Source organism: Enoplosus armatus, chromosome 11 (assembly GCF_043641665.1).
Source record: "Enoplosus armatus isolate fEnoArm2 chromosome 11, fEnoArm2.hap1, whole genome shotgun sequence".
Classification (NCBI taxonomy): domain Eukaryota; kingdom Metazoa; phylum Chordata; class Actinopteri; order Centrarchiformes; family Enoplosidae; genus Enoplosus; species Enoplosus armatus.
In genome coordinates this window covers 1,771,215-1,782,031 of record NC_092190.1, presented here as the reverse complement: position 1 = coordinate 1,782,031, position 10,817 = coordinate 1,771,215, and the positions used below count along the sequence as shown (strand labels likewise).

Sequence of the window (10,817 nt, the reverse complement as noted above, 5' to 3'; positions counted from 1 at the left end):
TTTGGGAGCGTCACCGTGAGAGGGCAGGACGCTCGCCGCTTCTGTGTTTTCCTCCAGTGCGGTGCGCTACTCCGCATTCATCCTCCGGAGAAGCATCCAACTCTCCTTCCCTCACCACAGCCCTGGAGGAGCCCATGCAACTTGTGCGCATGCACCTCTCTCCGATGGAGCGGACCCGGAGAATGCTAAGAGGGGAACGTCTTTACTGCGGACAGCTCGGACATTACATCGCTGTCTGTCCAGTACGGCCAAAAGATCAGATTAAGCTAAAGATAATTTCTTCACCTCAGACTCCTATAGTTCTAGGACACCCCTGGTTGGCAAAACATAATCCACACATTGATTGGTCCAGAAATGAGATCATTAACTGGAGTAATTATTGTCTCTCCACCCGCCTGTAATCTGTGTTGCCTCCAGCAGAGGGCGCCACCAGTACACCCAACCCTGATTCCCCCTGAATTATCTTCTATTTCCTATGTATATCATGACCTGGCAGAGGTTTTTCATAAGGATCTGGCCCAATCACTACCGGCCCACCAGCCCGATGACTGCTCCACTGACCTCCTTCCAGGTGCCCCTTTGCCCACCAGCAGACTATACAATCTCTCCAGCCCTGAGAGGGAGGCATTGGAGAAATACATCAAAGAGTCTTTGGCAGCCGGTCTTATCCGTCCCTCCTAATCCCCCGTGGCAGCAGGATTTTTTTTCGTTCCAAAGAAAGACAAGACCCTCCGTCCCTGTATAGAGTATCGCGGCTAAACACCATCACAGTTAAGAACAAATACCCCTTACCTCTGATTTCTGCTGCATTCAAACCACTTCACAAGGCCACAGTGTTTTCCAAGATGGATCTCCGCAATGCATATCATCTGATCAGAATCAAGGAGGGAGATGAATGGAAAACTGCCTTCAACACCCCTTTGGGCCACTTTGAATATCTGGTAATGCCTTTTGGTCTCACTAATGCTCCTGCAGTCTTGCAGTCCCTAGTGAATGATGTCTTAAGAGATTTTTTGAACCGTTTCGTGTGCCTGGATGACATCCTCATTTTTTCTGAAAAAATGTCTGACCACATTTCCCATGTCCAACAGGTGCTGCAGAGGCTGTTGGAAAACAGACCATATGTCGAGGCGGAGAAATGTGAGTTTCATGTGGAATCAGTGAGTTTTCTGGGATATATAGTGGTGAGGGGACATCTGAAGGCAGATCCAGATAAAATCTGAGCTGTAGCAGAGTGGCCACGTCCCAGTAACCAAAAACAGCTTCAGAGATTTCTGGGTTTTGCTAACTTTTACAGACGCTTCATCCGCAACTATCGCGAAGTGGCAGCCCCCCTAACCAAACGTTGTTTGGACTGACCATAAAAATTTAGCCGACTGGATGTCCGCTAAACGACTCAATCCCAGACAGGCTCGCTGGGCTCTGTTGTTTGGCCGATTCTCCTTCACACTCACATATCGTCCTGGTTCCAGAAACGTGAAACCAGACGCACTCTCCCGGATACACAATTCTGTGACAGGAACCAGGAAAAGAGATCATATTTCTCCTGTATTAGCTTTGCTGCACTGGCTCCCTGTAAAATCTAGAATAGAGTTTAAAATCTCTTTCTGTCTATCTGTCTCTCCCCCTCCCTCTTTCTCCCTCCCCCTCTACGTCTCTCTCTCTCTCTCTCTCTCTCTCAAACCCAACCGGTCAAAGCAGATGACCGCCCACCGAGTCTGGTTCTGCTCGAGGTTTCTGCCTCTTAAAAGGATGTTTTTCCTTGCCACTGTCGCCAAAGGTCTTGCTCATGGTGGGAACTGTTGGGTCTCTGTAATAACATTATAAAGAGTCGGTCTAGACCTGCTCTATTTGTAAAGTGTCATGAGATGACTTTTTGTTGTGATTTGGCGCTATACAAATAAAACTGAACTGAATTGAATTTATTGGCTCGAGTCCCCAAACACTCCCTGGTGCAGATTGGAAGCACTCTCTTGTACCTCATCTTCCCTCTCCACCCTGCTGTATGCCTCCCTACCTATCCAAATCAAACATTATACAGACAACCCAGTAGTTCTTACCACTTTAAAAATCTGGCAGCAATTTAGCCACCATTTTAAGTTCTTAACTGCATCAACCTTGGCTCCAATATGTAATAATCATTCATCCCCCCCTTCATCTTTAGATTCATTTTTCTCCCAGTGGAACAGTAAAGGTATTAAGACTTTTCAAGACTTGTATACAGAAGGGGTGTTCGCAGATCTTTCTTATATATCATCCACATTTGGACTACAGCTTTGTATAAAACTGCATCAAAGAGCACCAGTTTCCAAAATGAATAACTCCCTCATGTCATTTGAAGATAGTGGTACAATTAAAACAAACAGGTAATTGCATTCACGTCTCTCATAGCCAGATGAATCGTACCATTACATTGGAACTCTGCCAAGAGTGCTTCTACATCCCAATGGCTTAAAGATGTTATGTTCTTTCTCAAACTTGAGAAAATAAAATATACTCTGAGAGGTTCAAGGGAAAAAAAAATTCATATAGGGCAGCCCTTTATGACCCATGTTAATGTGTTGCACCGCTTGCCCTCCGATTAATCCCAGTATGTACCTGCCCAGCTATCCATGTTTGTTTGTTAGTTTCTCCATATTTTTTATTATTTTTTTCCTGTTGACTCTGTATTTCTCTTAGGTGTGTCATCACACCCCAGCCACAGTTGTGTGTGTGTGTGTGTGTGTGTGCGGGTTAGGGTTGGGTGGGGTTCGTGACATGTGGGAGTTAGTCATTTTATTCTCTGCTTTTGATTTACATTTATTTTTCTTTTATTGTTTTTCAATTCTTTTTTAAATTATTTTTGTATCCATTTATTAAATTATTATTTTGCACTGTTGTTTTTGTACCTTAAAGGTAGAATTTAAGGTACAAAAACAACAGTTATTATATATATATATATATATATATATATATACATATATATATGTGTTACTTATATATTATAACTTTTGTCATTAATGTTACTGTTATTTACTTTTTTTGTGTTTTTCTACAAATCCTTGTGATGTTGGGAAAACTGCAATATATACTGTAACTACTGAGATGCCCCCTTTTTCATTTTGGTTAGTTAATAAAAAAGAATTATCAGAATTATCAGAAAGCAAGTCCTGCTGCTGAAAGGCTTTCCATCCCTTAATCTACGATTGATATGGTGGGTGATGCAGGGTGTGGAATTTGAATATTTCCTGTAGGTATAAAGTTGCTATCAAAAATTTCCCAGTCTATGCAGGCAAATGAACCCTGTCATTGTGTAATGGCGTCCTCCGACCACTGGCTGACGCTGTAGGTCTGGGGCTTGTGACGTTTCAGAACCTGTCTGTAATGCAGAAATAGGAAGATAACATTGTGATCTGCAAAGCCGAGTGGCGGAAGACGTATGCGTCAGTAATATTTCCACGAGTCTAGGATGTTTCCCCTTCTTGTCAGACATATTGTCCACGTATTGTTGAAATGAAGGCAGAACACTGTCGAGTCTGCAGCTGTTAAAAGTCACCAACCATAAACACTGGCACCTCTGATATCTACCCTGCATATTTTTAGCACTGTTAGCTGTTAGCTCGGCCTCCCCGAGGAGGGCGGATCTCTCTCTCTGTATTGGCTCTGAGGTTTTCTTCCATCTAACTATTAATTTGCTTTTACTTTCTCATAAAATGAAAAAAGCAGCAGAGAGAAAAACACATACAACCATCATATAATGCAACTGATGAGAACCAAATAATTATTTTGTCATAACTTGTCATAATTATTCTTTTGCCCTAAATATGCAATGAGTTACACTCTTTACATAAAACTGACAATGAGAAGAACAACGCGTGAGTTTTCTCATATACAGTTTATAAACTGTATACAGAGAGAGAAGAGAGGGCTTTCACTTCAGTTTTTGGGATTTTGAATTCAGTGAAAATCTTCGTATAGCAGATCTTGTTTTAGTCAGTCCACAGTCTCTCTACAGTATGTTGGCCTCACAGGAGCCAGGCTGCAGTATCTGAAGAGTGACAATGACTTTCATTGCTTTTCTAAACCAGGGGTAAAACAGTGCATAGATCACAGGGTTTAGACAAGAGTTACAATAGAAGAGATAGAGCATAAAGGATGCAGATGAAGTATTGAGCAAGCTGTCCCCTGCAAGAGAGACACCGTAATATGGGCAGAAACAGATTAGAAACACAAGTACAAGAACACCAAGAGTCCTGGCTGCTTTCAGCTCAGATTTCCTTGTTGGATTTACTGAACGCTGAAGTGTAGCAGCTGTGATGTGAGAGCGCATGGCACGAGCCTGAGACACAGCCACAACAAATACTCTCATATACAGAACAATGATGATAGTAACTGGAACAATAAAGGTCAAAACAAGGTCAACAACTCCTGCGATAAAGTCAGTGACAATCACACATTCTCCGTAGCAGGAATTATGAATATCTAGCTGATTCAAGTAATCGTTTATAAAGAGACTGCTGTAGAGAACAGAACAGGACCAGCACAGACAAACGGAGAGTTTAACTCTTGTCACAGTGATTCTGGTGGGGTAATGCAGAGGGTCACAAATAGCCACATAGCGATCAACTGATATGAGCACCATGTCTCCTACTGAGGCAGAGGTTATTATGTACGATGCATACACATACAAAGAGCACATGAGGTCACCATGAAACAAGCAGGATGTTTTGAGGAGGATTTCTATCGGCATCAGCAGGAGGCCCACGAGAAAGTCCGAGACAGCCAGAGAGAGGAGGAGGGTGTTGGAGGGGGTTTGGAGCTGCCTGGGTGGGGAGGGAGAAAAGCACCATTAAACCAACACGTCTTCATATCTACATGACACAACAACCATTTCAATAAAATATTCCCCCAAAAAAGTTTGAATGTTTTGTACTCCATACCACGTCTATAGTTATCATATGGTCAAGTGTAGACAATTAAAACTACTTGATTATTGAACTTAATTGTTTTGTCAGCAAGGCAGAATATCAGTCTAGTGTGTCAAGGTGCAACATTATTCAGTATTAGCTCAAAGACAAACATGTTCCCAAAAATGTTTCTGTATCTACAGTAGCTGTTGAATGTAGAGAGGAGCTGAGGAGTTAATCTCTGCCTGAAGTGGGAGACTGAGATGATGACGAGCAGGTTGAGAGCCACAGTGAGCAGAGAGATGGAGGACAGCACAACGTGGATGAGCAGTGCTTCGGACCAAGGAGTCGTGGGCTTCCTGCAGGAGGTGTTGAGGAGTTGCGGGAAGCAGAGCTCCGCTCCGTCCTCAACCTCCATCCTCGGAGATCTGCAGCTCTGACAGCTTCCTGAACAAACTGATATAACTGTTGTACTTACCTTACACCCTCTTAATTCCTCCCCTCCTCCTTCTAAGTGTCTGTTGGACTCTGATGCTCCTCCTCCCTCGCTCGATACATCACACCATCATCTTCATCACTTTCTTCACTTTCTGCAAACCCCCCGTTATTCTATACCCTTGTTTCCTCTCATTTGACCTACCTCTGTACTGCTTTTTAAAAAAACCTGATTCAAGCAGTGTTTAGACAGACAACAATGCTGCATGAGAAAAACATTTATTTCAGTGAGGCCACTCCACACAGCAGGGGTGCCAACAAAGTGGGCTCCAGGGGAAAGCGCGTATTTGTGGTGGACTATGCTGTAATGTGACCGCAGTATTTAGTTTATCTGGCAATGCTCAAGTAAAAAGAAAGGACGGAATGATTGCTGCTGTGATAACTTTATAACTTTATAAAAAAAGATTTTATAACTCACTGTAAACTGCTGTGACGTGATTTGGTGTCTGATAAGCCTTCCAACTCACGGATCTGTTTCTTAAACTAGTCTTCCCAGACCATGTTATATCGCCTCACCAGTGGTAGTAGTAACATATCTACATAATCGCAGCCCCTGGCGCAGTGCAAAGCAGCATCTCTTTAAAACTACTATACTGTGCTCATGATGGTTATGAACTATAGGGGGCCGCTGTGTGAAGGACAGACCAGTATGGCCATAGCATCTCCATAGCACCTCCTAGAAGTGTATGTCGTTTCTGTAGTGTGTAAGAAAAACCCAACAGAAAGTGCTATGTGTTTGGGGATGGCAGAGAGGTTGTTGATGTCAGTGGTGTGTCATTCGCAGCTCAATTTATTATCCAGGATGAGTTCAAGGTATTTGAGGCACTCCGTCATCTCAAAAGTTTCATTATTGGTGCAGGTGGAGTTGTGGGCTGCACTGTGTGTGCTGGGAGTCTAAATGAACAGTTGTTTTGTCTTTGTTACATTCAGTTGCAGGTAATTGTTCATGCACCATTGTGAAGTGGGAGATGGAGTCTTGATAGCCTGAAGTTATTGTCATTAAGGAGTGCAAGTGTAGTCGTGTCATCGGAGTATTTGAGCTGATTCAGTTATTGGTGTAACGGGTAGGTATGGGACCCAATTGCAGCACAGATACAGGCAGGTATGGTTGGTAAGGACTTTTATTTTCAGTATGTGCAGGGAATAATGCAGACAGGCACAACTGGAAACAGCAGCTTGAGTCTCACCACCGCACGGTTGATGACCTTCTGAATCTCGAAGGGGCCAATAAACCTGGGTGCCAACTTCTTCGACTCTACCCGCAAGGGTAAATCACGAGTGGACAACCACACCTTCTGGCCGGGCATGGTAGGTGGGGGCCTGGGTGCGGCAACGGTTGGCAGCGGTGGCGTAGCGGTCAGCGGAGTAAAGAAGAGTGGCCCGAGCTTGGATCCAGGTCCTGTGGCAGCGGCGGACGAATGCCTGGATCGACGGGCAGGACACCTCCTTTTCCACCCACAGTAGCTGCTGGGACCAGGACGAGGGGTGTTTGAACACCATGCAGCACAGAACTGTCTCCATCTCCTGGTTTTTGCGCTCGGTCTGGCCGTTGGACTGGGGGTGGAACCCGGATGACAAGGTGACGGTGGCCCCGACGAGCGTCCAGAACTCCCTCCAAAACACCGAGGTAAACTGGGGTCCCCGGTCGGAAACCACGTCGGTGGGGAGACCATGAAGGCGGAAGATGTGAAGGAGCGTGAGCGCCGCTGTTTCCTTGGCCGACGGGAGCTTGGGCAGGGGCACGAAGTGGGCCATCTTGCTGAACCGGTCGACCACTGTCAAGATGGTGGTGTGTCCCTTGGACGGTGGCAGACCAGTAACAAGACTTGTGCTGGTTGCAGACGGGGCAAGTGTTCACAAACTCCTGGGTGTTGTCTTCCAGGGTTGCCCACCAGAACCTCCGCTGCACAACCTTCTTGGTCTGCTGGATGCCCGGGTGACAGGTGAGACGGGAGTTGTGAGCCCACTGTAGGACCTCGGACCGCAGAGTGGAGGGAATGAACAGGCGGTCAGCTGGACAGGCACTGGGTCCAGGTTGGTCCTCTAGGGCTGCCTTGACTCTTTCCTCCACCTCCCAGGTGAGAGAGGTGACCCGGTGTGGAGAGAGGAGGATGGTATCAGTTCGCGGTTGCCGATGTCATAGTTTCTCTCTGCCGGGGTCAAACGTGGGGAGAAGAAGGCACAGGGATGGAGTTTCTGGTCGCCGGCTGACCGCTGAGAGAGTACTGCCCCCACCCCTACGTCGGAGGCATCCACCTCCACCGCGAACTGTCTCTCGGGGTCTGGTACTTGGAGGATGGGAGCTGACGTGAACCGGGCCTTAAGAGACAGGAAGGCCTCGTCAGCAGCAGAGGACCACCGGAGCGGAACCTTGGAGGAGGTCAGCGCCGTGAGGGGAGTGGCCATGGTGCTATAACCTGGGATGAATCTGCGGTAGAAATTGGCGAACCCCAGGAAACGCTGTAGCTGCTTGCGGGAGTCAGGAACGGGCCAGGCGGTAACAGCGGACACCTTGGCGGGGTCCATCTGTATGTTCCCTTGACCCACGATGTAACCCAGGAAGGAAACGGACGAAGAGTGGAAATCACATTTTTCGGCCTTCACAAAGAGGAAGTTCTCCAGGAGCCGCTGAAGAACTGCCTGGACATAGTGCACATGTTCCTCCTTGCTTCGGGAGAAGATCAGGATGTCGTCCAGGTAGACAAAGACGTGCTTGTTTAGCATGTCTCTGAGCACGTCATTGGCCAAAGCCTGGAAGACAGCCAGGGCGTTGGTGAGGCTGAAGAGCATCACCAGGTATTTGTAATGACCAGTAGGGGTGTTGAACGCTGTCTTCCACTCATCACCTTCCCGGATGCGGACCAAGTGGTAGGCGTTGCGCAGGTCAAACTTTGAGAAGATGGTGGCCCCCTCCATGAGCTCGAAGGCTGACGCGATGAGTGGGAGGGGGTAGGGATTCTTGACCGTGATGTTGTTGAGGCCCCAGTAATCAATGCAAGGCCGCGGGGACTTGTCCTTCTTCTCCACAAAGAAGAAGCCAGCGCCAGCGGGTGATGAAGAGGGACGGATGATGCCAGCAGCCAAGGAGTCGTTGATGTACGTCTCCGTGGCGTCTCTCTCAGGGGCGGACATAGAGTATTGCCGGCCCCTAGGAGGAGCCATGCCGGGCTGGAGGTCGATGGCGCAATTATACAGTCAATGAGGAGAAAGGGAGGTCGCCTTGGCCTTGCTGAAAACCTCACCAAAGTCTTGGTATTCCACTGGAACCCCTGACAGACCTGGCGCCGGACTGGAACGGGTGGATGGCTGGGGGGCAGCCGCCTGCTTGAGACACACTTAGTGGCAGGAACGACTCCACCCGAGGATGGACCCCGTCGCCCAGTCAATGTTGGGATTGTGGCGCTGGATAACCCAGGACGAGGGGAAGGTGAAGAGACCTTGAAGTGGCCGGCCTGGCCGCAGTAAATGCAGAGGTTGCCCTGGAGACGGCGTTCCCGTTCCTCCGGTGTGAGTCAGGTGCGGCCCACCTGCATGGGCTCAGACTGCCTCAACGGCGGACTTGTCGTGGAACCCCCAGCCTCGGGAGGGATGCAGGGTTGATTGGTCGAGCGTAGGTCTAGCTGCCCCTGTCGCCTCGCCAGGATGCGACGATCAACCCGGGACGTCAGCTCGATCAGCCCATCCAGCAAAGAGGGGAGGTCGTAGGAAACCAACTCGTCCTCTATGTAATCACCCAGCCCCAGCAGGAAGGCGTCACACTGGGCGGCGGAGTTCCATTCACTCTGATGGGCCTTGGTGCGAAAGTCGATGGCGTAGTCAGCGATGTTCCGGTCCCCCTGCCTCAGACCCAGCAGCCCTCCGGTGGCGTCCGGACCCACGGTGACCCCTCCGAACACCTTCCGGAGCTCCGTGGTGAAGGTTGGAAACAAGGAGCAGGCAGGAGTTTGTCACTCCCACTCAGCCGTTCCCCACAGGCGGGCTCTGCCAGTCAAGTGGTTAATGGTGAAAGCCACTTTAGCTTGTTCGTGGGTGAAGGTGTAGGGCTGCAGGGCAAACAGGATGGAACAGTTTGTGATGAAGGGATTGCAGCCCTCCGGATCGATCTCCAGCGCAACGCTCTGGGGTTCCCACCCGGGGCTTGGGTTAGGACGTTCTCGACCCTGTCGGGACTGAGATGAGCCGGTGTGCGCTGGGTCCATCTCTGGCCAGATTGTACTGTAACAGGTAGGTATGGGACCCAATTGCAGCACAGATACAGGCAGGTATGGTTGGTAATGACTTTTATTTTCAGTACGTGCAGGGAATAATGCAGACAGGTACAACTAGAAACAATGCAGGTCTTGCTTCTGGTTGAGAAGCTTGCTTCTGGTTGAGCTAAGCGGAGCCGAACCGGGGTGGAGGTGAGTACAGGGCAGGTAGACAGTTCTGGTACTCACAACAAAGTTCCGAGGGAGCATAGGAGCCAACAGGCGAGTATGCGCACACGGTGGCGTGTGTGGCGATACTGTGAGAGTCTCTGATCCACTGAAAGCCACCGGGGAGAAGATGACTGAACTCACGCTGTGCAGAGAATCACCAAACAGACCAGGGGAGAGGCAGACAGAAACCAGGAATGGAGAGGCGAAGCTTGTGGTCTTAACTGGTATGGTTGTGGCAATGCAGAACTTAATGTAGTCAGTAAAAAAACGGGGACCCTCTTATCTAAGTTGCCATTAAAAATTTCCCAGTCTATGCAGGCAAATGAACCCTGTAATTGTGTAATGGCGTCCTCCGACCAGTGGCTGGCGCTGTAGGTCTGGGGCTTGTGACGTTTCAGAACCTGTCTGTAATGCAGAAATAGGAAGATAACATTGTGATCTGCGGGAGACGTATGCGTCAGTAATATTTCCATGAGTCCAGAATGTTTCCCCTTCTTGTCAGACATATTGTCCACGTATTGTTGAAATGAAGGCAGAACACTGTCGAGTCTGCAGCTGTTCAAAGTCACCAACCATAAACACTGGGACCTCTGATATCTACCCTGCATATTGTTAGCACTGTTAGCTATTAGCTCGGCCTCCCCGAGGAGGGCGGATCTCTCTCTCTGTATTGGCTCTGAGGTTTTCTTCCATCTAACTATTAATTTGCTTTTACTTTCTTATAAAATGAAAAAAGCAACAGAGAGAAAAACACATACATCATATAATGCAACTGATGAGAACCAAATAATTATCTTGTCATAACTTGTCATAATTATTCTTTTGCCCTAAATATGCAATGAGTTACACTCTTTACATAAAATTGACAATGATTAGAACAACGCATGAGTTTTCTCATGTACAGTTTATAAACTGTATACAGAGAGAGAAGAGAGGGCTTTCACTTCAATTTTTGGGATTTTGAATTCAGTGAAAATCTTCGTATAGCAGATCTTGTTTTAGTCAGTCCACAGTCTCT

At 47.8% G+C, this 10,817-nt stretch overlaps 1 protein-coding gene across 1 annotated transcript; it reads right to left on the bottom strand.

The window, feature by feature from the left end:
• Nucleotides 1–3,988: 3,988 nt before the first annotated feature.
• Nucleotides 3,989–5,304, bottom strand: LOC139292812 (trace amine-associated receptor 13c-like). The gene is made up of 2 exons (XM_070915201.1): nucleotides 5,132–5,304; nucleotides 3,989–4,802 (listed from the first exon to the last, which is right to left on the bottom strand). The coding sequence occupies exons 1-2, from the start codon at nucleotides 5,302–5,304 to the stop codon at nucleotides 3,989–3,991; spliced, it is 987 nt and encodes a 328-aa protein (XP_070771302.1).
• Nucleotides 5,305–10,817: the final 5,513 nt, after the last annotated feature.

Excerpts from the sequence above, each read along its gene's own strand:
- LOC139292812 (XM_070915201.1), bottom strand. The coding sequence starts at position 5,304 with ATGGAGGTTGAGGACGGAGCGGAGCTCTGCTTCCCGCAACTCCTCAAC. Across the intron at positions 4,803-5,131 it reads ATCTCAGTCTCCCACTTCAG|GCAGCTCCAAACCCCCTCCA; the intron begins GCAGAGATTAAC and ends CTCCCCACCCAG.